Here is a 25,137-nt window from a genome sequence, read left to right on the forward strand (position 1 = left end):
TTCAAGTACAAAACCTCTGTGTTTTATTTCTTTAAATGGCACATACAGGAAGAAAAATATCACATCCAGACCGAACATATTGCCTCAGAGCATCTCAGCTCTGCTCACTCCATAGTGCACTTAGAAGTTGTCAAGTAAGGTTAATTAAAATGAAAACTAAAATAAAAAAGTATGAATGCAACAAAACGAAAAAGTAAAAAAAAAAAATGTTAATGTTAAATCATAAAATTAATAACGAGGAGACAATTTGGCTGGTTATAGTTTAATATGATAATACAGGGATAAAGGATCAACCAAAAAGCAAACAAAAGAAAAATATATATAACCCCCCAAAAACAGTAACAAAAAAATGTAATAAAAAACAGAAAGGTCATTACTATCAGTCCATAGTAAATATCGTTTCTTTCCAAAACAAAGGGGAATTGAAAGCTCTAAACTCAAAAAAAAAAAAAAAAAAAAACAACTTTACTGCCTGAAAAATGTCTTTATGTACCTAAAGGTAAACACAGCGAGCCGACAGCGTGAAAATTCACACGAATTAACACTTTTCCGATGTTCGAAGTTTCCAGCATGTCGGCAGATTTCACCAAAGCCAGCGTTTATGGCAGAAATACGATGATGGGATGTGTAGTGCAAAATGACTAAGTCCCCTTTACACTGCCCCAACACTGGAACTCAAAAAGGGGCGGGGCTTTTCCATGAAACGCCTTTTTTTTTTTGGGGTGGGGCTTTGCTGCATAGGTCATAAATGAGGAACCATTCCTCAAACAGGAACACAAACAAAAGGGGCGGGGCAACTGTATGAACCACTAGAATTAGTGAAGAGAGGGCGGAGCCTTCTATAAAATTGGGGTGGGGCTCTGTTGCATAGGTCATAAATAAGAAATACCTTTAGTTCAATGTGTAATTAAACGGACGTGGCTTTGGAGGGTTTTTTTCAGCCTTTAAAAGGTTTACTGAGTTTATAAAACAGGTCTGGGGGTGGGGGTGGGGCTTAGCAGACTTGCGCAAATCGAAACAGGCGTGACTGAATTCCTGGGGCGGAGCTTTACTGCATAGTGAGGAAGAGTTCCAGGAACGGATCATAGGAGATTCAAGAGGCGGGGCAGGGTGGGGCGGAGCAATCTGACAAATTTAAAATTTGTGGGTGGAGTTTTGCTGCATAGATCATATGAGAAGGGGCTCCCGGGACATCAGTGCAGAATGCACAGACTTGTGCAATGTACAGGAAGTTCTTAATAACTGGGTCCAATCAGAAGCCAGTGTGATGACTGTGGTGGTCCCGCCCCCTCACGAGGGCACAGCAATTTCTGATTGGCTGAAGAAGTGTTAAAGATTAAAAACCGGGTAGCTGTGTGCGTGCTAACCCGAGCTAATTACTAACGTAGCAGGAAGGTACCGTTAGCTGGCGAGCGTTACATTGAGAAGTGCTTTAGTATATCCAAACATGAACGGGATCCTCGACGGATGCTCTGTGATATCGCAGATGACCACGCCCACCGCCAACGGTTGAAGGGTCACGGTAGATGTGGATATTATTCTGCACTTCCACCCCCTCTTCACAGCTACACTTCTTTTAAATTACGCATTTTTAATCTAAGGGGAAACAAAAAAATAATAATCAGCCCTCATTTTTGTGTTTTTTTTAAAACAATAACATTACAAAAACGGCATCTTTGTTGTTGTTCCACAGATGAAGGTCTCAGTGGGGCTCTGAATCAGATTAAAACTATTCCTCCTACACACACACACACACACACACACACCAAACCTGCAACCACCAACTAGTAACCTTTGACCCCTGACCCTGTCACTCAGAGCTGAGGGAATCAGGGAAAGAAAAGATGGATGGATGGATGGATGGATGAGAGGTTGAGGTTTAACCTGCTATGGTTAGTAATGTTTTTAAATAAAGAGTTTAAAAAGAACGAAAGAATCTTATTGTGTGATGAACATGTGACGAGAAAGCGAGGCTAGTTTTTACCCCCTCATCCCTCCATCTCTCTGATCATTAGGAAAACGTTTGTTGGGTTGACAGCTTCAGTCGCCGTGACGATTTTGAGCTCCCGAACACTTACTCTCACACACACACACACACACACACACACACACACACACACACACACACACACACACACACAGGTTGATGCTCTGTATTGTCTGTTCTGCTTTTGTTCGTTTGTTGACGTGGAATCGATTCTGTAGATATTTTTGATTGTTTCTCTGAAATGGACTTCATCAACTGTACATGTTACTGCAGTTCTCTGTGGAGAGACAGACAGACAGACAGACAGATCGAGAGTGAGAGACAAAGGAAGACATATTTTAGTCCAACACATGAAGAGAGAGAGATTTGAGCGTAACTGCTGCAGATGTTCGTGTACAGTGATCAGGAAGCGGGTATTACCGTTGAAAGCGTCCACTTCCTGTGCTGGGAGGAAGGGGGCGGGGCCCCACACTCGAACCGTGCCATCATCCGAAGCGCTGGCCATCAGACTCGGGACACACGGGTTCCAGCTAACGCAGTTCACAGTGCGAGTGTGTCCTGTGAGCTCGGCTATAGGCAGCTCGCTACGCTTGTGCCAAATATACACCTTATGATCTGACACACACACACACACACACACACAGTGGTGCTTGAAAGTTTGTGAACCCTTTAGAATTTTCTCTATTTCTGCATAAATATGACCGAAAACATCATCAGATTTTCACACAAGTCCTAAAAGTAGATAAAGAGAACCCAGTTAAACAAATGAGACAAAAATATTATACTTGGTCATTTATTTATTGAGGAAAATGATCCAATATTACATATCTGTGAGTGGCAAAAGTATGTGAACCTCTAGGATTAGCAGTTAATTTGAAGGTGAAATTAGAGTCAGGTGTTTTCAATCAATGGGATGACAATCAGGTGTGAGTGGGCACCCTGTTTTATTTCAAGAACAGGGATCTATCAAAGTCTGAGCTTCACAACACATGTTTGTGGAAGTGTATCATGGCACGAACAAAGGAGATTTCTGAGGACCTCAGAAAAAGCGTTGTTGATGCTCATCAGGCTGGAAAAGGTTCCAAAACCATCTCTAAAGAGTTTAGACTCCACCAATCCACAGTCAGACAGATTGTGTACAAATGGAGGAAATTCAAGACCACTGTTACCCTCCCCAGGAGTGGTCGACCAACAAAGATCACTCCAAGAGCAAGGCGTGTAATAGTCAGCGAGGTCACAAAGGACCCCAGGGTAACTTCTAAGCAACTGAAGGCCTCTCTCACATTGGCTAATGTTAATGTTCATGAGTCCACCATCAGGAGAACACTGAACAACAATGGTGTGCATGGCAGGGTTGCAAGGAGAAAGCCACTGCTCTCCAAAAAGAACATTGCTGCTCATCTGCAGTTTGCTAACGATCATGTGGACAAGCCAGAAGGCTATTAGAAAAATATTTAGTGGATGGATGAGACGAAAATAGAAATTTTTGGTTTAAATGAGAAGCATTATATTTGGAGAAAGGAAAACACTGCATTCCAGCATAAGAACCTTATCCCATCTGTGAAACATGGTGGTGGTAGTATCATGGTTTGGGCCTGTTTTGCTGCATCTGAGCCAGGACGGCTTGACATCATTGACGGAACAATGAATTCTGAATTATAGCAGTGAATTCTAAAGGAAAATGTCAGGACATCTGTCCATGAACTGAATCTCAAGAGAAGGTGGGTCATGCAGCAAGACAACGACCCTAAGAACACAAGTCGTTCTACCAAAGAATGGTTAAAGAAGAATAAAGTGAATGTTTTGGAATGGCCAAGTCAAAGTCCTGACCTTAATCCAATGGAAATGTTGTGGAAGGACCTGAAGCGAGCAGTTCATGTGAGGAAACCCACCAACATCCCAGAGTTGAAGCTGTTCTGTACGGAGGAACGGGCTAAAATTCCTCCAAGCCGGTGTGCAGGACTGATCAACAGTTACCGCAAACGTTTAGTTGCAGTTATTGCTGCACAAGGGGGTCACACCAGATACTGAAAGCAAAGGGTCACATACTTTTGCCACTCACAGATATGTAATATTGGATCATTTTCCTCAATAAATAAATGACCAAGTATAATATTTTTGTCTCATTTGTTTAACTGGGTTCTCTTTATCTACTTTTAGGACTTGTGTGAAAATCTGATGATGTTTTAGGTCATATTTATGCAGAAATATAGAAAATTCTAAAGGGTTCACAAACTTTCAAGCACCACTGTAACTATTAATAAAGACAGACCTGTTTACCCCAAATTTGCCCTGTCAGTAGTCTTGCAATATCTTGTCAGTAGTTTTGGTAAGCTGTCAGGAGGAATTTTACTAGGGTCCAATCTATGTATTGTATCGAAGACAAAAAGTAGAAAGCAGCCTATTGGATAATAGTACTCATTCAAGTTGAAAGTAAGTGATCGATTACGTGAACAAAATTTTAAAAATTAAAATCTAGCACTGGTCTTATTTTTTCTGTCAAATTAAGCACCTGTGAGAACCAAAAAGCAAACCCATGTAAGATTCTAGATCTGCTCCATGATCCTCATATTACCAAGCCCAGACTCTAAGGTCGACTTGTTGACTCCTCATACATTTCATTATTTCAGTATCTCTGAAATAACCAGAAGACGAGCAGGAATACTTATTTAGGATGCTACAATAAGAACAAATATTTCAGAGACCATACTATGCTCTAATAGGCTACTTAATACTTGATTGGCAGCTATACTGATCTCACACTCTTTACTAACAAATCACAAGTCATTTAATGCCATCGGCCTTTCGCTTCGCGGCCGCCATGATTGTGTGCTCAGAAACCAAAGTTGAAACGATGGAACCTTCCCACAATGCAACGTACGGTAAACGTGGCTTAAACGTGATTAAACTATGAGGGCACTCACCATGGCGAGGGAGCGAAGCGGGGGGGGAATAGTGCCGGTTGTCCCCCCCCCCGCCGTGCGAAGCCTTTGAAAAATGCTCCAATGGGACATTCTGAGGCTATCTGAGAGGGAAATTGTCTGTCAACATTGAAAAAGAAAGAAGTAATCTTCTTCTGCCCCGGACAGTCTTTGGCTTTCTTCTGCTTCGTGCCGCGGGATGACATCTTTAAATGCCCAAGTGTCAACAAAAACAACTCGCGAACTACTTCTGTCAAAAGCTCCCGCGCCGGTGGCTGAAAGGTCATTCAGTCTCGAGAAATCTCGCTCTACAAGTCAGCTGACCTTGTATGTAACCCATGTCAAATCTCGCGAGAGCAGCCGCGACAAGTAAACAACTAAACATGGCGCCTCAGTCTGGAAAACGCCAATTCGGATTGTTTTTGCACCATCTGGCGGTGTATCTACTAGGGCTGTAACGATATGCGTATCGAAATCGCGATACGCAGAGCCACGATCCGTATCGCGATACAAGGCGGCAGAATCGTGGTACACCCTTTCAAACTTCTCCTCAGCCCAAAAACAGAGGCGCTTCCAAACTTCAATTTATGAATACTTTACTTTTTATTTAAATTACATTTTTTATATCTATTAGTAAGTCGTTTTTTCGCCGACCTGCGACAATCTTCTGTGAGTCACGCAACGTCCACACTCGCCACTGGCAGAGCATTCGTTTCTTTTAAGCGGTCGCCATTCTGGTTGTGACGCGGGGAGCGAATCTGTAAACAAGCAGCTCATTGGCTGGCTAGGTGTGCCACAAGCCAATCACAATCACTTGACCGGAAAGGCATGCAGTGTTGCCAGATTGGGCGGGTTTAGGTGCTTTTTGGCTGGTTTTGAACATATTTTGGGGTGGAAGCAATATCTGGCAACACTGAAGGCATGTCTGCTTGGGCGTTAGCAGCAGTTACATTTTGACACGCGAGCAACGTTTCACCATAAAAATTCCGTAATTTCCATCTGTTTTCCGCGATCGCAGAAAATCATTGGCCCTATGAGAGTGAGACAGTGAGAGAGCCACCCCCCCCAAAAAAAAATCTTAACGGATTTACACGATTTGGAAAAATGAATTTTTCAGAACCGAAAAAAAACAGAGCTTCCGGCTCAACAGTATTATTTTGAGAAATAAAGCAATCTTTAAAAACATTTTTAAAAAATCGTATCGAATCGTGGGTCAAAAATCGCGATACGAATCGAATCGTGAGTTGGGTGTATCGTTACAGCCCTAGTATCTACTATGATTGGAATATTTTTGGAGCAATTATAACGTATTTGATGATCAGACACATTGTCACGTAGTGTTGCTGGGATGTTTTCACGGAGTCGGTAAGGGGGCGCACGCCGAGAGTAAGAGGGCGCAGCGCCCCTGTTCCCCCGTTTAGACGAAAGCCTGTTGAAACATTTCGGCCATAAATCGTAGTTTTTGGACAAGAATTCGTAGTCTGTATTTTGTTTTGAAAAATCGTAGGAGTAAACAGGTCCGTAAAGAGGTAGTGAATCTCCTTGTATGTGGAGAACAGGTTATTAAATCTGAAACTGCGCTGGGGCTAATCTTTTTAAACCCATGATCCGTCTCCGTACCTTCACTGCCGCTGGCGATGAAGTCCTCGTTATGGCCACCGAAGCAGGAGTGGATGGTGTAGAAGCCCTGCGTCACTCCCTGATACTTCCTCACCAACACACGGTCCTGTAGGTCCCAGAGATGAACTCCCTGCATCAAGAACACAGAGAGATCACAACTTTTATATTTAAAAACACACCTAACATCACCTCCGACTCCATCCTCTCCAGATTCACTCACCTGAGTTGCTACATTTAACAAAGCTAATCGTCCGTTCTTAGAAACGGTGAAGGACATGATCGGATGATCCTCCTGAACTCTACACGACAGAACAAACAAACAAAAATATTACTTTCCTTTTTTATCTTCAGGAAACCTCTGTACCTTACACACTAAAGACAGGAACATCACGCTGATTACATGTTTCTGTCAGTCAGGTCCTCGAAGTTGTAGGCGCGGATGCGTTGGTGTGTATCGGAGGCCAGAACTGTTCGGCCGTCGCTCACACACCATAAACACTGAACGCGCACGCCTTCCCACGAGTCCACCAGGTTCCCGTCCAGATCCTGAGACAGAAAGACATTAAACCCGGCAGAGACACACTCTCGGGGGTAAAAGAGAAACACAGACGCAGGAAAGTGACTGACGCATTGGTAGAACTGCCCCCGCTGTCCTCCCGTAACGAAGCGCTTGCCGTCGGGGTTCCAGGCGACGCTGGTCAGACTGTCCTCGTGAGACTGGCTCATTTTAGTCCGCAGTTCACCTGTCTGAACAACAGGGGGCGACAACACTCACTTAACGCAACAGTGCATTAAAACAGACGGCCGGCAGCGTCACCTGCAGCAGGAGCGACATAGAACGCCTCGAGAAGCAGAGCCACCTGGAGGGAAGGTAACTATCGAGCCACCAGCTCCGAGCAGGTAATATTTACTGTAGGGAGCTACGTGAGGAACATGTAATCTTCGCCGGGCACCTAAAGGCGGAGGAGTTACCTGTACGAGAGGCCTGTATGGTACAGGCGGAGTTACCTGTACGTTCCAGAGCCACAGTTCCGAGCAGTCGTCTGGGCCGCAGGCGATGAGGTACACGTCATCAGGACTCCAGGCCAGGTAAGACACACCGTACGCGTGACCTTCCAACGTCCTCCACAACTTCAGCTGGTGCGTGTCCTGTTACAGAGGGGACAGGAGGAGAACACGCTCAGTGCTGGACACGCCTTAGTGCCGGATCACGGAGACTGATGGGACGGGGGAGTACGGACCGGGTCCACCTGCCACACGATCACGGTGGTGTCTTTGGATCCGGTGGCCAGTTTGGTGCCGTCGTTGGAGAACTTGCAGAACCAAACCTCGTTACAGTGTTCGGTCAGAATCTGCTGAGTGTAACAGGGGAACTGCTTCCTGAACGGGCAACAGACAACAGGAAGTGAGCGCGAGCACATAGAGAGAGAGAGCGCGAGCGCGAGCGAGTGAGTGAGTGTACCTGCTGCACACGTGGTCCAGCAGTAGTGAAACAGAGTCGAGGTTGTTGTCCGTCTTGGTGTTGTGATAAAGGCAGCGGTCTCTCTGTAACTCCACGGCCTGACGCAGGAGTGTGTGTAACCTCCGGGGGGGCAGCATCACCGAGGGGGGGAGATACGCTACACACACACACATTAAAATAAATATAACCATTAATGTCTATTAGGGCGCATCAGTTTCCCTCACTTTCATAAAATCTGATGCGTTTGTGTTCGGGTGTTCCTTTTCACCAATAAAGACGTCCTGTAGAATTTTTTGGCCATATTCAGACGTCTAACGGTGGCACCATGAGGTTCATTTTTTGCCAAAAAACGCTTATTTTATTTTATATGTGTGTGTAAGGCAGGGATCCCAGCAGTAATTGAAAAAAATAGAGGAATGTAAGAAACTATCAGCAGGGGTCAAGGGGGCTGCCTGAAGCTGTTGAGATTTTAACATTTAAAGATGCTATAGAACACATTTTTTACATAGATTAACATAGAAAAGCAACAGAATTTAACAATAACGTGCATCTACAACCCAGATTCCAAAAAAGTTGGGACAAAAGTACAAATTGTAAATAAAAATGGAATGCAATAATTTACAAATCTCAAAAACTGATATTGTATTCACAGTAGAACATAGACAACATATCAAATGTCGAAAGTGAGGCATTTTGAAATTTCATGACAGCAACACATCTCAAAAAAGTTGGGACAGGGGCAATAAGAGGCTGGAAAAGTTAAAGGAACAGCTGGAGGACCAAACTGCAACTCATTAGGTCAATTGGCAATAGGTCATTAACATGACTGGGTATAAAAAGAGCATCTTGGAGTGGCAGCGGCTCTCAGAAGTAAAGATGGGAAGACGATCACCAATCCCCCTAATTCTGCGCCGACAAATAGTGGAGCAATATCAGAAAGGAGTTCGACAGTGTAAAATTGCAAAGAGTTTGAACATATCATCTACAGTGCATAATATCATCAAAAGATTCAGAGAATCTGGAAGAATCTCTGTGCGTAAGGGTCAAGGCCGGAAAACCATACCGGGTGCCCGTGATCTTCGGGCCCTTAGACGGCACTGCATCACATACAGGCATGCTTCTGTATTGGAAATCACAAAATGGGCTCAGGAATATTTCCAGAGAACATTATCTGTGAACACAATTCACCGTGCCATCCACCGTTGCCAGCTAAAACTCTATAGTTCAAAGAAGAAGCCGTATCTAAACACGATCCAGAAGCGCAGATGTCTTCTCTGGGCCAAGGCTCATTTAAAATGGACTGTGGCAAAGTGGAAAACTGTTCTGTGGTCAGACGAATCAAAATGTGAAGTTCTTTATGGAAATCAGGGACGCCGTGTCATTCGGACTAAAGAGGAGAAGGACGACCCGAGTTGTTATCAGCGCTCAGTTCAGAAGCCTGCATCTCTGATGGTATGGGGTTGCATTAGTGCGTGTGGCATGGGCAGCTTACACATCTGGAAAGACACCATCAATGCTGAAAGGTATATCCAGGTTCTAGAGAGTTCTCTTTCAGGGAAGACCTTGCATTTTCCAACATGACAATGCCAAACCACATACTGCATCAATTACAGCATCATGGCTGCGTAGAAGAAGGGTCCGGGTACTGAACTGGCCAGCCTGCAGTCCAGATCTTTCACCCATAGAAAACATTTGGCGCATCATAAAACGGAAGATACGACAAAAAAGACCAACTAGAATCCTACATTAGACAAGAATGGGTTAACATTCCTCTCCCTAAACTTGAGCAACTTGTCTCCTCAGTCCCCAGACGTTTACAGACTGTTGTAAAGAGAAAAGGGGATGTCTCACAGTGGGAAACATGGCCTTGTCCCAACTTTTTTGAGATGTGTTGTTGTCATGAAATTTAAAATCACCTAATTTTTCTCTTTAAATGATACATTTTCTCAGTTTAAGCATTTGATATGTCATCTATGTTCTATTCTGAATAAAATATGGAATTTTGAAACTTCCACATCATTGCATTCCGTTTTTATTTACATTTTGTACTTTATCCAAACTTTTTTGGAATCGGGGTTGTATTTGATGCCATATTTTGTAATCAATGACATGTGGTAGGGCTGGGCGATATGGCTGAAATCTGTATCACGATACAAGTGTTTCATATTGGTCGATATCGATAATTATTGAAACATTTTATGACCTATTTAAAATAAGGACCAGGAGGGAACAATACTAAATTTCAAACATTTATTTTAAACTTAAACTTCCTCTGACAGCCAATAAGCAAGGAATGTCAACACGCATGTTCAGTGTTACGATCACAACAAAAACTGAGCAATTATCAATAATAAAGTGCTTAAAAAACTCAAGTGTTATAAAAACATGAGCAAAGTGTTAAATGTAAACATAGCAAAACCTGCTATGTGAGAAGGACCGCCATATTTTTAATTTTTTACTGCAAGTTTAGTGCAAAAAAAGTTCACCCTCTGGTGAATAACATTTAAAAACATAAATAAAAATATGCAGTGCTTTATAAACATAAAAGAAATTGAGTGAAACTGAGGTAGACTTAGACTATTCTTAAACTATTCAAGTATATTTTCAGTGAAGGTTTAATAAAATAAAAATAGTGTTTTGTAAAACATAGAAGAAATTAAAGTAAAACTGAGGTAGACTTAAGACTTTACATCTGTAACATCTGACCTTACTGACTTTATCCACAATTTCCTCGCTCGTTCCGGCACTCATCTTTCTTTTCTTGGCCACGCTGTTTCTGGAACCAGAGGACGAGTGCCTTTGCTCATGCAACCAAGCTTGCTTCGCAACAACAGTTGATTGAAAGCGGACCTAAACCAGAGAGAGCTCTGGCTAATGCTTGTTTCTTGAAAAAAAAAAAATAAAATCTATCGAACGCATTTTCTATTGATATCAAGTATGTGTCTATCGCGATACGTATCGTTATCATTTTATTGCCCAGCCCTAACATGTGGCAAAAAAAAAAAAATTATAAAAATGTAGCTTTGAAGAATATACTTGCCTAAATATTCCACCGATTTTGTTATAACAATAGCATCCATAGTTCATCTCATTTATTTTTTTTTTTGTTTCAAGTTAATGTCAAAACTAGTCTAATATAAGCCACATTCATTTTTCAAAAATCATGAATATGAGCAGAAATCAATGATTCAGTAATATTAGATATATACTAGTGCTGTCAAAAACGTCGCGTTATTAACGCGTTGACTCAATTTTAACGGCGATCATTTTTTTTATCGCGAGATTAACACTCTGTGACATGATGCCACGCCACGCCACGCACAGCCAGAGTCCTCCGCCCTGCCCCGAAGAGCCACGGTGCTCGGCTTAGGTTTCGTTTTCCCATCAGCGGCTCCAGCCCCACTTTGCAGTGGCTGTGACAAGTTACACACGATTGCTATGTCAATAAACATCATTTTGCCAATATTTTAGAGACCCCGCAACGTTTCCCAAATCATGTTTTCAAGGGATCTCGGATCCCCCGTGTACCCCCGTAGTTCGAACGGTGAGCGAGCCCATTCACTTTTTTATGCTGGTAAGAGAATTACAACGGTTTTTCATGTGACAAAAATGTGCGATTAAATTGCGAGTTAACTATGACAGTCGCGACATTAATCGCGATTAAATATTTTAATCGCTTGACAGCACTAATATATACATATGTACAGCAAATACTGGAGATATCTGATTTAAACCTTTCTCTTTTTGAAAGGTTTCACTGTGAAGGAGTTTAATGCTCTTTTCTGGGGTGCATTCTGTGATCTTTCCTCCAGTTTTCTCTGATCTTTCCTTCTGATGTTCCTGCAGTGCTCTGAATTAAAGTTCAACGCGTTAGAAACAAAAGCGGAGTTAAAACATGGTTTTCTAGCAAATGGGCGCGGCCATATTGTTTTCTCGTTCTATCGCGTACAGTCTCGCGGTCAGTGTTGCCAGATACTCTTGACGTTTTCCAGCCCGAAATATGTTCAAAACCCGCCAAAATGCACTTGAAACCCCCCAATCTGGCAACACTACTCGCAGTATTTACATCAATTTAACTTCCGAGTGTTCCCGAATGTCAACGAGAACAAACGAAGCCGACGAAAACAAAATCGCTAAACAAGCAAACCAAATCAGAACGCATTCTGCTGGTCATTTTACTTAAACTTTTGCTAGAAAATAGCGGAATTCCGCTAAATAGCGGACGTCTGGGATCCCTGGTAAGGTTTGAATCACAATGTCGGACTCCGTTTATTGATTTCTTGTGAGCCAGAGATCATGTTAAGAACCTTTGCAAGGGCTTGAGAAGCATCCATTAACCACAAAATAAGAAATTTTTCTTGTCCTTTTTTCAGTGAGGTAATATATTCAAGATTGAAAAATACACCGAGTATATCAATAAAAGATTTTTAAAGAATAAAAAGTTCTATTTCTTTGACATATCTGACAGACATAACTCCCATGCCATTTTAAAAATCACTTTCGTTATCCCTGTTGCTATCGTCAGTAAATGTTACTTTTATAGACCAAGCACAGGGAAAAAAATATGGAATCATGAAAAACAGACAAACAAAAGAACATTCAAAACACATCACTAGTACTTAGTTGCACCACCTCTGGCTTTTATAACGGCTTGCAGTCTCTTAGGCATGGACTTGATGAGTGACAAACAGTATTCTTCATCAATCTGGTGCCAGCTCTCTTTGATTGCAGTTGCCAGATCAGCTTTGCAGGCCGGAGCCTTGTCGTGGACCATTTTTTTCCATTTCCACCACAAGTTTTCTATTGGGTTGGAGGCCATGACATTGACTGGATGTGTCTTTCGCCAAGGAATGCTTTCACCGTTTTTGCTCTATGGCACGATGCATCGTCATCTTGGAAAATTTCATCATCCCCAAACAGCTTTTCAATTGAAGGGATAAGAAAACTGTCCAAAATGTCAATGTAAACCTGTGCATTTATTGAAGAAGTAACCACAGCCGTCTCCCCAGTGCCTTTGCCTGACATGCAGCCCCAGATCATCAAGGATTGTGGAAATTTGGATGTTTTCTTCAGCCAGTCCTCTTCATAAATCTCACTGGAACGGCACCAAACAAGAGTTCCAGCGTCATCACCTTGTCCAATGCAGATTCGTGATTCATCACTGAAGACAACTTTCATCCAGTCATCCACAGTCCATGATTGCTTCTCCTTAGCCCATTGTAGTCTTAGGTGTCAATGATGGGTTTCTTTTAGCTTTCCTAGATGAAAATCCCATTTCCTTTAGGCGATTTCTCACCGTTCGGTCACATACTTGTACGCTGACTCCAGCTTCCTCCCATTTATGCTTCATTTGTTTTGTTGCACTTTTTCGGTTTTCAAGACGGCCTTAAGTTTTTTGTCTTGACGCTTTGATGTCTTCCTTGGTCTACCAGTACGCTTGGCTTTAAAAACCTTCCCATGCGGTTTGTACTCGGTCCATATCTTAGATACAGCTGACTGTGAACAGCCCACATCTTTGGCAACCATGCGTGAAGAGTTACCTTCTAAGAAGTTTGACAATCCTCTCTTTTGTTTCAAGAGACATCTCTCTTGTTGGAGCCATGATTCTTGGTCCAGCAGCCCTCCAAGGTGTGATAACTGCGCTGTTTCTAACGAGCAGATCTAATCTGAGGCAGGTGTCAATTTAGGGAAAGGAAATTGACTGGCTGAGTCCTTATTTTCTACCTGAAAATTGAGTGATTCCATATTTTTATTCCCTGTGCTTGGTCTATAAAAGTAACACTTGCTGACTATCGTAATGTATTTTCTTCGTTTCTTTTAGCGTTTCTGAAGGCCAAGAAGTTGCACTTTGGAATGACTTTTTGTATCATGTTTGTGATCTTGGTTTGTTCTACAGAATAAAACGTGGATCTTTGGTAGTTATCGTGTGGAAGCAGGCGTTATCATTTTTGGGTGTCGACAGATAGAGTTGAAATAGATTAACAGCGAAAAAACTATTTCGCTCACGAGAGAAGCCCGCAGTTATTTTTAAAAAACGCTATCGTCAGTCTGTCAGTCAAACGCACCTGACGAGAGCGAAATTCAAGCCCTCGCCACGCACATGTTGACTGACGCAAAGAGGAAATTCTACTGCGCATGAGTTTTGTGACGGCAGACATTTACTTCCGGGCAAGACTTCTGACAGCTAGAGTTCATCAAATAAATCAAGGTAAGATTAGACATTTTTGACGATAGAAACATTGAGAATATATCTGTGCGTTCATATTTAAAGTTTTCTGGAGGAAAACCATCGCAAGTTGAGATAAATCAGAGCCGCTTGCGACCCTTTCAGCCGACAGGCCGTTTCAGTGTGTTATTTCCCCGCGGAAGTGACGCAGTCGTGTCTATCGTCACTGTTCTGACAATTATTGTTGATATTTCAATTTTGAAAATAAATTTTATTTCAATGTTTGGTTCTAGTGATGAGGGATTTAATATTATTACTAAATTTGTCAGATTAATAATGTAAGAAACAGTTTTGTTGCTGTTGTCATCTAGAGTGTCTGTCAGAATATGATGGTAGACGTTAGTTTGTCTGTCAGGTTTTGATGATAGAAACCGATGTGTTTGTATTGTCATTTAGCATGTCAGGCTTTTATTAATTAGTTACCACGACTACTGTCCTAAAATTTACTGTGAATGTCCAAGACCCCAAATGCTACTAGAAAAACTTAATAGAATGATCAAAATAATCAATTTAAAGAGATGGGACTTAACTGGCCTCTGTTATGGTAGAATCTGCCATTAATGTGATTCATAATCCATTTGTATTGGTTAAAAGTAGCTGAACAATGATTCAATGAACAGCTAAAACTCAATTTTGTCAAAATATTTCACCCGGTGTGTTTTCTTACCAAAAGGAACATAAAAACAAAAATGCATCATGATCAGAAGAACTGATGCACATTAAAGTGCTGATGACACGAACATGACTCTATGCAATTTCTTAAATAAACTATACAAACATGTTAGATTTCTGTTATAATTACATGAAAAGAAGCTGTTACGCGAATATCCAACTTTTAATTGCACAGCGCAAGAAAACTGGGTCCGTGGCTCGCGGCCATGCTGTGACGTCAGCGGGAGAACACGCCGCTGTTCTACTCGATGGAAATGGCGCATGAAAACGCCGGTGAACTCTCTAGTGCTAGCTCTTCCTCTTCTGGGAGTCTAGAATTGTGTTGATCTCTTCCGAATAGAATCTATGATAGCCTACCCTCTTTACCCTTTGCCTCTCGTTACATGAAAGCCGCAAGCTTTCACAAGACTGATATCACGCCGACTTTATGATTATCATGTAGAATCTATAGCTCTACGTACCTTTATCTTATGTCGTTTCACAACGCATGTTCTGACAGGAGGACTGTCTTTGGATCCGGCGTAGCTACTAGTAGACCCTTCCGGAATACTGGCAGTGTTGCCAGATTGGGAGGAATCCCGCCCAGTTGGGCAGTTTCAAGTGCATTTTGGGCTGGAAAACGTCAGCAGTATCTGGCAACACTGTGTCGGCACTGCTGATGGTAGCAGCACACGTTTGTGCTGAACTGAACACCCAAGAGATTCCTTTAAGCTGGGAAGGGTGTCAAAACAATCCAAATCGAAGTGTTCAGAGCACAGGACGGATGTTGGTGAGGGCTCCCACTTGTCACGAGTGCGCCTGGGAAACTTGAATAAACTTACCCCATCCTTGTGGGTTTTGGAGCAAAAGCCGGCAACACAACGCGAAGGCATAATAACTAGGAGGAAGGTTCTTTCGCTGACGTCATATAGCTCCTCCTCCTCCTCCTCTTTCGTCTCCTGGGTGCTGCAGCCCCGTCAAATTTGCCCAAATAGCTGCGATTTTTATCATAACTTGTAAAATAGGCGCCTTCGTGAATTAATATATGGATCATCGGGAATTACTTTTTATATTATAAAACATCGCCAAACGTGTCATCAGCACTTTAATGTCTACAGTATCTCCTGTACTGCTGACTGTGTGTGTGTGTGTGTGTGTGTCTCACTCTGTAGTTTATCGAGCAGTTTGGAGCGCGAGCTCACTCCTTTCCCCTCCCACTCGGCTTTGGCCCTCAGGTCCTCGGCGTGGCTGCACATCAGATACCTGCACAAGGTGTAACAGTGTATGAGGTCATCGAAACAGGAAAGACTTCGACACCACCATTATGTACAATAATTGATAAGAAAGTGGGCGTGTAAACTTTTCCAGAGCGAATGGCGTGTATACACCCCACGTCCACTACAGTTTCTATGGCAACGGGCACGGCGCGGCGTTTGTACAGGAATCAGAAAGCGACCCGTCTCTCAATTGTCTCTTTTTCCAGTCGAAAAATAAGCAGGGGCTTCAAAGTTTGGGAGAATAGCAGGGTACAAAGTTTATGAAATGCACTGAGAAATCGTGGCCTCTGGTAACTTTTAACAGTGAAAATAAAGGGTAATCAATACCATCTGGAAACTTGAAATATGAAACCATACCTCAGTCATTTTATCAAATTTCAGAAATCTTTGCAAACAAACACAAAGTAGTCCGACTGAAATCCACATATGGATGATATAATAATTTTAAGTCTGATGTGCACTTTGACTAAGCTAAGGTGACAAGTTTCTCCAGATTCTCTAATACTATTGAAGAATATGGTGAAATCTTGAATACAGATGAAGAACAAAACAACTTGTTTATTTTTTGGCAGTCAATAAACCGTTACATAAAATGCAGCTACATGTCCTTCATCAGCTGACTTCATCGTTATTAAAAAACAGCAGCTCGCAGCACTCGTCGACCGTCTCAGCATTTCTATTGAAAATAACTTTTATCCAAATCTCATCAACCTAATCATGTAGGGGCCTCCTGAATAGAAATTATATAAGTCTAGTTACAGTGGGGAAAACAAGTATGTGATCCCTTGCTGATTTTGTTGGTTTACCCACTAAGAACGACTTGATCAGTCTGGAATTTTTATTCTAACATGTGGAGACAGAATATCAAAATCACTTTTAAATATCTATATTAATTTATTTGTATTTTATTGACAAAAAGAAGTATTCGATCCCCTAGTAACCATCTTGTTAATACAGACAAGTTAGACTCTCCAAATTACCCTGGTCACCTAAACTGAAGACTGATATCACTAATGACTTGTAGAAAAGCCACAGAATCAATCAGTTTGTCAGACTCCAAACTCTCCAACATGGGAAAGACTAAAGAGCTTTCTGTGGATGTAAGGGAGAAGATTGTAGACCTGCACAAGACCGGTATGGGCTACAAAACCATTAGCAAGAAGCTGGGCGTTAAGGTGACAACTCTTGGTGCAACTGTGCACAAGTACAAGACTCACAACATGATCATCAATCGACCTCGGTCTGGGGCTCCAAACAAGATCTCACCTCGTGGGGTACTTTGCGAGCACTGGGATCACAGTCACCAAGCAAACAGTTGGTACACCGCAATGGTCTAACATCTTGCAGTGCTCGCAAAGTACCCCTGCTTAAGAAAGCACATGTGCAGGCCCGCCTGAACTTTGCCAATGAACATCTGAATGTGACTGGGAGAAGGTGTTATGGTCAGATGAGACCAAAATTGAGCTCTTTGGCATCAATTCAACCCATCGTGTCTGGAGGGACAGACATGCTGCTTATGACCCCAAGAACACCATCCCCACTGTCAAGCATGGAGGTGGTAACATTATGCTTTGGGGGTGTTTTTCTGCACAGGGCTACTTCATCGCATCAATGGGAGGATGGACGGAGCCATGTACCGTAAAATCCTAAGTGAAAACCTCCTTCCCTCTGCCAGGAAGCTTAAAATGGGTCGTGGATGGGTCTTCCAGCAGGATAATGACCCAAAGCATACAGCCAAGGCAACCAAGGAATGGCTGAAGAAGAAACATATCAAGGTCATGGAGTGGCCCAGCCAGTCTCCGGACCTGAATCCTATAGAAAATCTATGGAGAGAGCTGAAGCTCAGAGTTGCCAAGCGACAGCCACGGAATCTTGATGATTTAGAGGTCATTTGCAAAGAAGAGTGGACCAAAATTCCTCCTAATATGTGCAGAAACCTGGTCATCAGCTACAAAAAACATCCGACCTCTGTGCTTGCTAATAAGGGGTTTGCCACAAAGTCCTTTAGGCAAGAGGGTTCAAATACTTATTTTCCTCAATAAAATGCGATTTCTGGATTTTCTTTGTGATATTCTGTCTCAGCATGTTAGACTACACCTACCATTAATATTACAGACTGATCGAGTCTTTATTAGTGGCCAAACCAACAAAATCAGCACGGGCGATTGCTCTAAGACAGCGAGGGAGGCTCTGCCTCCTCTAAAAATGACGAACATCATGTAGGATGAATTGCGCTAGGCTTATGTTATAGCCGACCTTATAATATTGCTATTTCAGATCCAGAATCATAGAAATATATGTGCTCAACCCACTACAGTGCGAAATCATTCCGTTATAACTTTCCCCAGTTCGCCTAATCTGCGCATGAGTTTCTCCCCCTCGTGACAGCGCGATGCAGCCCAGCCTCAGTGCACTTCAACGGCATTTGGGAGCTCTGCGCTTTCAATCTCAAAATGCAAGACGGTTACTGGACAAATACTGCGAAAACGCCCGCCCACGGACTCCCAGCCTCACAGTGGGAGGGACATGGCAAAGCTTTCCGCGAGGAGACTGGTGATTGGTGAAAGCGGCCGGATATTTTCTTTGATTGACAGCTCGTTTCAAATATAGACAGGCAGCGGTGAATTTCAGTTCAGTCCCATGCGGATTCGCGAGTGCTGTGGTGTATTGTAAGAGATCAGCTTACATTTCGATTTCATTCATTACATACGGTTTCTACCAGCTTTTTTAGTTTGTATATATTTTCACTGTAAATATAGTGTTGTCAAGTTCCAAAAATGTCGTTTATTTGAGTGACTGAACTTGAACTTGAGGGGGCTAGTCAGCTAGCAAGAAAGCTGCGCACGGATGCCAAGCATTGCTGATTTAATTTTGGCGAAGCCATTTGCCAGTCTTCCTTTCGAGGAAAAAATTAAAATTAAAGAGCAGGGTAGACCAACGCCTCAAATTGACTTGGTGAAAAAGGTAGGGAATAATACTCGTTCCTTTCAGCTCTCCTGGTACGAGAAAGTGAATTGGCTAACAGCAAGTGACCCACATCAACAACAGTAAATAGGCTACTTTAGTAATATGTCATGGATGGACCAAAAATATAGAATCTATTTAAAATGTTTATGCTGAGTATATTATATTGGAATATATATTTCTCTGGATATGAATTAAACACAGCTACAATTTGGAAAACATTTTTAAACAAAAACACAGACGAGAACATTTCACACTACAGACCTGGATTAAAAGTGAAGGGTTATCAAAATTGTCAATAAAACATTTCTCGGTCAAAATAAGTAAAATATAGGGAAAGTGTCATTGAATGAAATGTGTGGCCCCCAGCTCTATGTTTGGCTCCCCAAGGTCAGTGCTTGTGCCTATTCCAGAACACTCTGCTGTTACTGCTGAGGTTCCTGACAAAGAGCTGCTTTCAATAATGATCAATTTTTAAACAACATGCCACAATTTTAAAATATAAAATGTTAAAATATACCCCCCCCCCAACACCACCATCATGTATATTGGACAGTAGGCTAATGGGCCAAAAGAACCTGTTATTTCACAGTTTGTGACCCTGCCAACAATCAGCCAGATCAGAGGCAAGAGTATGGGCAAAATTGATGCGTTTTTTCTTTTAAAATCTGGAAATATCGTAACCGACCAGCCTCCCCTGTTTGAAAGACTACCAGCCGCCACTGATATAACATTTACCCGGGACGGGTATTTGAGGCGGGTCGTCTAGCTTAAGCTTGATTAGCGTTGTTACGCACGCAGTTTGTTTTTTCGAGCAGCTGTCAAACGCAGAGTCAACTTTACGATCTGCGATTATAACGTCTTAAGCAAGGCTGAGAAACGGTGGACTAAGACGTATTTATTTTTCTATATCAACACAATGACGGAATAAATTTGCATTCAAAACGTACTTACCTTTCCCTCTAGACCTTTTTAGCCACGCATCCAGCATGGAGCCGCTCGCAACTCTCTTCGTCGCCATTTGTGAGTCACATGATGGTATGAACCATTCAGTCCATGGAACACTCTAAGCCAATCAGAGTACGGCTTACGTATGGCACAAGGGGCGGTAATGGCTGCACTCATGTCGAGGATGTAAACAAAGTTGACGCGGCAACGGACATACATGACATAGTGGATGTAATTTACGCTCACAACTTTTTTTTGCCGTCAGAAATATTTAATGTTAAATTTTGTGACTCGACTGACAATAACGAGCCACAGACGGCGATTTGCCGCCGGTGACCGGCTACTTTTGAGACCGCAGAATAAGTTGCTAATACTTTTTTAACATTCGTAATAAATTGACCGAGCTGTTATTAGCCGTGGGGTTTGAAATCTAAGAACAGCTGTTTGTTGATGAAGACAGCTCGCTTTGTTAAACGATCATGTGATATGTGGAAAAGTTTGCAGCATGTACGGAAACCGTGTCAGCCAATCACACACAGGCGACCTGACGCACTCCTCCCTCACACTCAACGCTGGCAGTGACTCACAGGAAGTGCGAGATCATCATCATCGCATGTTCATAAGTGACGGGATCAGAACCCCCGCCCTGCACTGGTTATTAGCGCAGAGCCAGTGTGTGTGCGGCGGTATTCTATTTATACCGAGCCGGGCTGAGTGAGGGTTAGATTACCCGCTGAGGACGTGGATTCGGTCCGTGTTGTATTTGAGTGGCGTCAGCTCTCCTCTCAACACCTGTAACGCTTCCAGAACTTTCCCATCCTCCAAATACTCCAGATACTTCTGCTGCAGGAGGAGAAACTTCATCCTCTACACACACAAACACACACACACACACTTTATTCAGACATCCAGGACACAACCCCGCTAAACATGCTAACAGCGATAACGCTAATCGTTAATCCCGGTGAAGACGAGTTCCTCCTGTACGCTCAGACTAGCGCTGGATGGAAGTGAATGTGAATTACAGAACACCGCACCGGCACACGGTGAGCTTTCATTGTTAGCACAGGTCGCTAATCGCTAATCAGGGACGTGATTGGCCAAGGACAAAAAAGCAGGAGAATATATAGACCCATAATGCGACACGGCAGCAGTGTGGTGTGGTTTAAACACGCAGTTTCAGAGAACTTTACCCATGAGACGTTATAATGACTCAGCACCCCGTTAACGGCCAAATGGGATTCAAGGTGAGCAGTTTAACTCCACACAGAAAGGCCCTCGCCGGCCACGCGGCTCGAACCCAGGACCTTCTTGCTGTGAGGCGACAGTGCTAACCACTACACCACCGTGCAGTCTAATAATAATAATAATAATCATATAATTATCATCATGATTATGAACAGGCCGAATCCCAAACGGCTCGTGGTTGGAGACGGAGTGCACTACTGTAGAAGCCTTTTTATACTTTCTATAGGGCGGTTTTGGAGAGAGCTGGGGGGCATTTGGGACTCAGTTAATTATTATTATTATTATTATTATTATTAAAAGAGCAGCTAGCTGCGGCTGAATCCCAAAACCGCCCTATAGAAAGTATAAAAAGGCTTCTACAGTAGTGCACTCCGTCTCCAACCAGGAGCCGTTTGGGATTCGGCCTGTTCATACGCATGCGTAATAGCGCTCGTTTATAGATGTGTTACTAACTCACTAACTACAATTTCCAGTGAATTCAAACTGGAGCACACTTTAAAACTACTACCTGGAAAACAACACTGTTGATGAATTAAACTGATTAATTCCTAACTTCACTCGTGTGTAAAGTATTAAATTAGTTTGCAAGCTAACGGTGTAATGTGTTTCTACATCCATTTTTTTTTTTTTGGTTTCCGTTTCCGGTTGAGAGTACGTCGTGCGCATTCTGGCTGCCGCTTCTCACCAGAGCTTTTTTTTTTTTAATTTTATTTCTTTTTCAATTTTCATTTTATTTATTTTTTCCTGTGTGTTTGATGTTTGTTTGAAGGTTCTGTCCGCCGGTTGCGGTGAAGCTCCGGACCCAGTTTTGGGCGTCGGTTCCCTCCAGGCCTTGGTTCGCTGTGGGTGATGCCTGCGCTCCCAGCTGTGGACTGCAGTGAGCTCGCTGCTCATTTACTGTAACATTCGTGGTTGTCCAGCGCTCTGCGCTTTAACGCTTGGCGTGATGTTCCGAGCGATGTTGTTCGGTGGCGTCGCAGCGGCTGTGCAGGCGGTTTGGGACACACCAGCGCTCTGCGTGGCGGAGCTTCTCTGCTCGCTTTGTGGATCCACGGCGTGGTGTTTGAGCGATGTGGCTGGAATTACATCCTGACTCCTACTTGGTGGACTTTTTATTTATTTATTTTCTTTGTTTATAATTGTAAAGCGTCCTTGGGTTTCTTGAAAGGCACTATACAAGTTGAATTTATTATTATTATTATATTATTACATCCAGGCTGCTTTAGCGTACACACACACACTCAGACACTCACCCAGAAGTTTCCAAAACTTGAGTGGCCTCCGGTGGGCAGCATTCCTATAGTAGGTGTTGATAACAACGCTCACAAAAACGCCGCTCCGTCTCCAGCCTGTTGTCCGGTGCTTCCTGGCCGAGCTAACCGTAATGCTAACAACGCCAGCTAGCTAGCTTTTTTTTTTTTTTATTATTGGTACCGCTTAACCTAGGGTAGGTTATTATGCGCACGCATGGCTCATTGGAGTTGCCCATGGATAATGTGGTCCTCCCCCCCCCAAAAAAAAGAATTTGCATGATTCACGAGGGTCGCATTTTTATGCCTGAAAATCCGGAAGAACCACCATTCAACCCCCCCCCCCCCCCCCACACACACACACACATTCCAGAAAGTAAGAGAAAGTGTGTGTGTCCCCTACCACAATAGCGTTTGGTGAATGCATCAGGCCTTTGAGCTCGCTGAGGTCATTTTCTGCCTACACACACACAGGAGAGACAGTTCAGCATTTCACATTTATCCCCTCACTTTAGATTATAAACTCTGAACACACACACACCTTGTCCCACTCTCCCTCCATGATGTGGTTTCTGAACTTGGTAGCAGCGGGGTGTTCCAGTCTACAGCCCGACTCCTGCATCAACAGATCCACTGTCTGACTGCACACACACACACACATGCGAGACAGTGTTAAATAATTGTCACTGTATGTTAGTGCCTTCATTTACACAGTGTGTGTGTGTGTGTGTGTGTGTGAGAGAGAGAGATGATGACATCATTGCTGTGGCACTGCAGTGTTCTCTCTTATTCTGCTCAGCTTTTACACCTGAAAACCGCACAACTGCACCAGAGACGACCAGGACAGACAGATGGACGGACACACACACACGAGGATGAGCCGCGTTACATTATACATTTTATAAATCAGTGTCCGTTCACTGAAGTCATGCAAATTCCATTAACACCTGTCAAAAGACCACGCCCCTTTTCCCTGCTCGACAATGATGGTGCATGGTCTTCATTTGCATACTGGGCCCCGTTTGGCTCGTGTGTCTACTGAGGTCATAACGGTCAGATGTGTGACGTATGTGTGTGTGTTCACCGGGGGGACAGAAAAAGTCTTTTATCCTTACAACAGAGAAATGCAGAAAAACAGGAAGCAGTGCTGCATTTCAACACCACACTTCCACTGCGAGTTTAATATTACACACAGGGCGTGTTTAGTTGTCACTGCACAAGGAAAAAGAAGCACACTAATAAAGCTAAAAGCGTACAGGCGGTACAGTAATGCAGCTCAGCCACTGTAGCGCCTCTTCCTCCAACTCTTACAGGGCGCTGTTACTTTTGTCCTGACCGGCTGTGAATCTTTCACAGCATCTCAGACCGTGAGAAGTAAGAGTTTGAGTACAGAGACGCAGAACCGATATCGCGGTACCCGGTCCGAGCGCGCGTCAGAACACGGATCAGGAGGAAACCTGGAGATCCAGGAGCGGATCACGGACGGGTTTCAAGCTCCAGAACCTGCGGGATCCTGAAAGATGTTCTTCCTGTGGATGAGCCGCCGAGGTCAGGAGCTTTTAGAGCTGAAGCGTTCTGGTGGAATGAGAGGTTAATAACACAGTGCAGTGTGCAAAATGGACCCTCTTTCTCCCCATCCTGGTGTCAAACAGGCTCTCAGCCCATCAGAATCATCATCATCATGATGATCAGTGCTTACCTGAGCCCCAGCCCGTGCAGATGTTGCCCTATGAGTCGGATCACATCCTCTTCAGACTGCGAAAGGCGCTTCAGCTTCTTTAAGGAAGCGGAACCAGAACCGGGCGACAGGAGGGCGCAGGTCCCGGGTTGGGCCGTGTTGCTGCCGGGGCCGGATCCGGAGAGGAGCCCGTTGGAGTGCGCGGTGTCGGGCCTGCCGCTGGAGCTCTCTCCGTTCTCCAGGTTCTGTGCGGTGCTGTTCTGGCAGCTGAGCCCGGAGTCCGGTCCCTGTTCGGCGCCGTTGGACTGCATGCTGGTGCCGGCGCTGCGGCTGAGGTGAGCGGGGTGGGAGTGCGGGGGAGTCGGAGCGGAACGGCCCGCCGGGCCTGCTGCTACTGCTGAAGCCTCGGGCTCTCCTGCTCCCTCCGCCGCCGAGGCTCGGCGCTTCTTCCGCGGGGGCGGCGACGCTCCGCCGGTGTCCGAGTCGGAGGAGGAGGAAGCGGAGGCCAGAGTTCCCTCACCGAGAGCGGCCGTGGTGAGAAGCCCGTGATGCCCCGCGAGGGATCCGGGGACAGGAGACGCTCGGCTCCCGGCGGGGTGAGGGGGGGGAGCGGGGCGGCCTCAGGACTCCACCGTGACTGTCAGGCGGAGAAGAAAGCAAGAAAAGAAAAGATTTAAAAAAAAAAAAAGCGTCGCGTTTCTTTTTCTCTTCTCCTTGTTGTTGTTTCTCTCCAAACAGCTGCAGCTTCTAATGGAGTCCAGACGCGCTGACGTCACCGGAAATTCCTATAGAGCAGCGAAGCGGCGACGTCACAGTGATGGCGGAAGTGAGAGAAATCTTTAGTGACGTACAAGGAAGGAAGAAAAAGACTCTCCACAGCTTTCAGCTCCTTTAACTCTAATCTT

General features: G+C 43.8%; 1 protein-coding gene across 1 annotated transcript; it reads right to left on the reverse strand.

The window, feature by feature from the left end:
- On the reverse strand, positions 1–24,849 carry wdr26b (WD repeat domain 26b). The gene is made up of 14 exons (XM_060913545.1): positions 24,254–24,849; positions 23,096–23,195; positions 22,958–23,014; positions 20,787–20,923; positions 16,033–16,130; positions 7,991–8,147; positions 7,770–7,908; positions 7,537–7,677; positions 7,156–7,275; positions 6,929–7,074; positions 6,749–6,827; positions 6,529–6,658; positions 2,408–2,602; positions 1–2,264 (listed from the first exon to the last, which is right to left on the reverse strand). Exons 1-14 carry the CDS (start codon positions 24,541–24,543, stop codon positions 2,239–2,241), a joined length of 1,815 nt encoding a protein of 604 aa, XP_060769528.1. The 5' UTR covers positions 24,544–24,849; the 3' UTR covers positions 1–2,238.
- Between the last annotated feature and the right edge of the window lie 288 nt (positions 24,850–25,137).

Source organism: Neoarius graeffei, chromosome 2 (assembly GCF_027579695.1).
Source record: "Neoarius graeffei isolate fNeoGra1 chromosome 2, fNeoGra1.pri, whole genome shotgun sequence".
Classification (NCBI taxonomy): domain Eukaryota; kingdom Metazoa; phylum Chordata; class Actinopteri; order Siluriformes; family Ariidae; genus Neoarius; species Neoarius graeffei.

Bases quoted from the DNA above. Each gene is read 5' to 3' on its own strand.
- wdr26b (XM_060913545.1), bottom strand. From the start codon at position 24,543: ATGCAGTCCAACGGCGCCGAACAGGGACCGGACTCCGGGCTCAGCTGC. The intron at 20,924-22,957 runs GTAGGGGACACA...TTGTGTGTGTAG, and splicing joins ATTCACCAAACGCTATTGTG to AGGATGAAGTTTCTCCTCCT. The intron at 8,148-16,032 runs GTGAGACACACA...GTGTGTGTGTAG, and splicing joins ACTGCTCGATAAACTACAGA to CGTATCTCCCCCCCTCGGTG.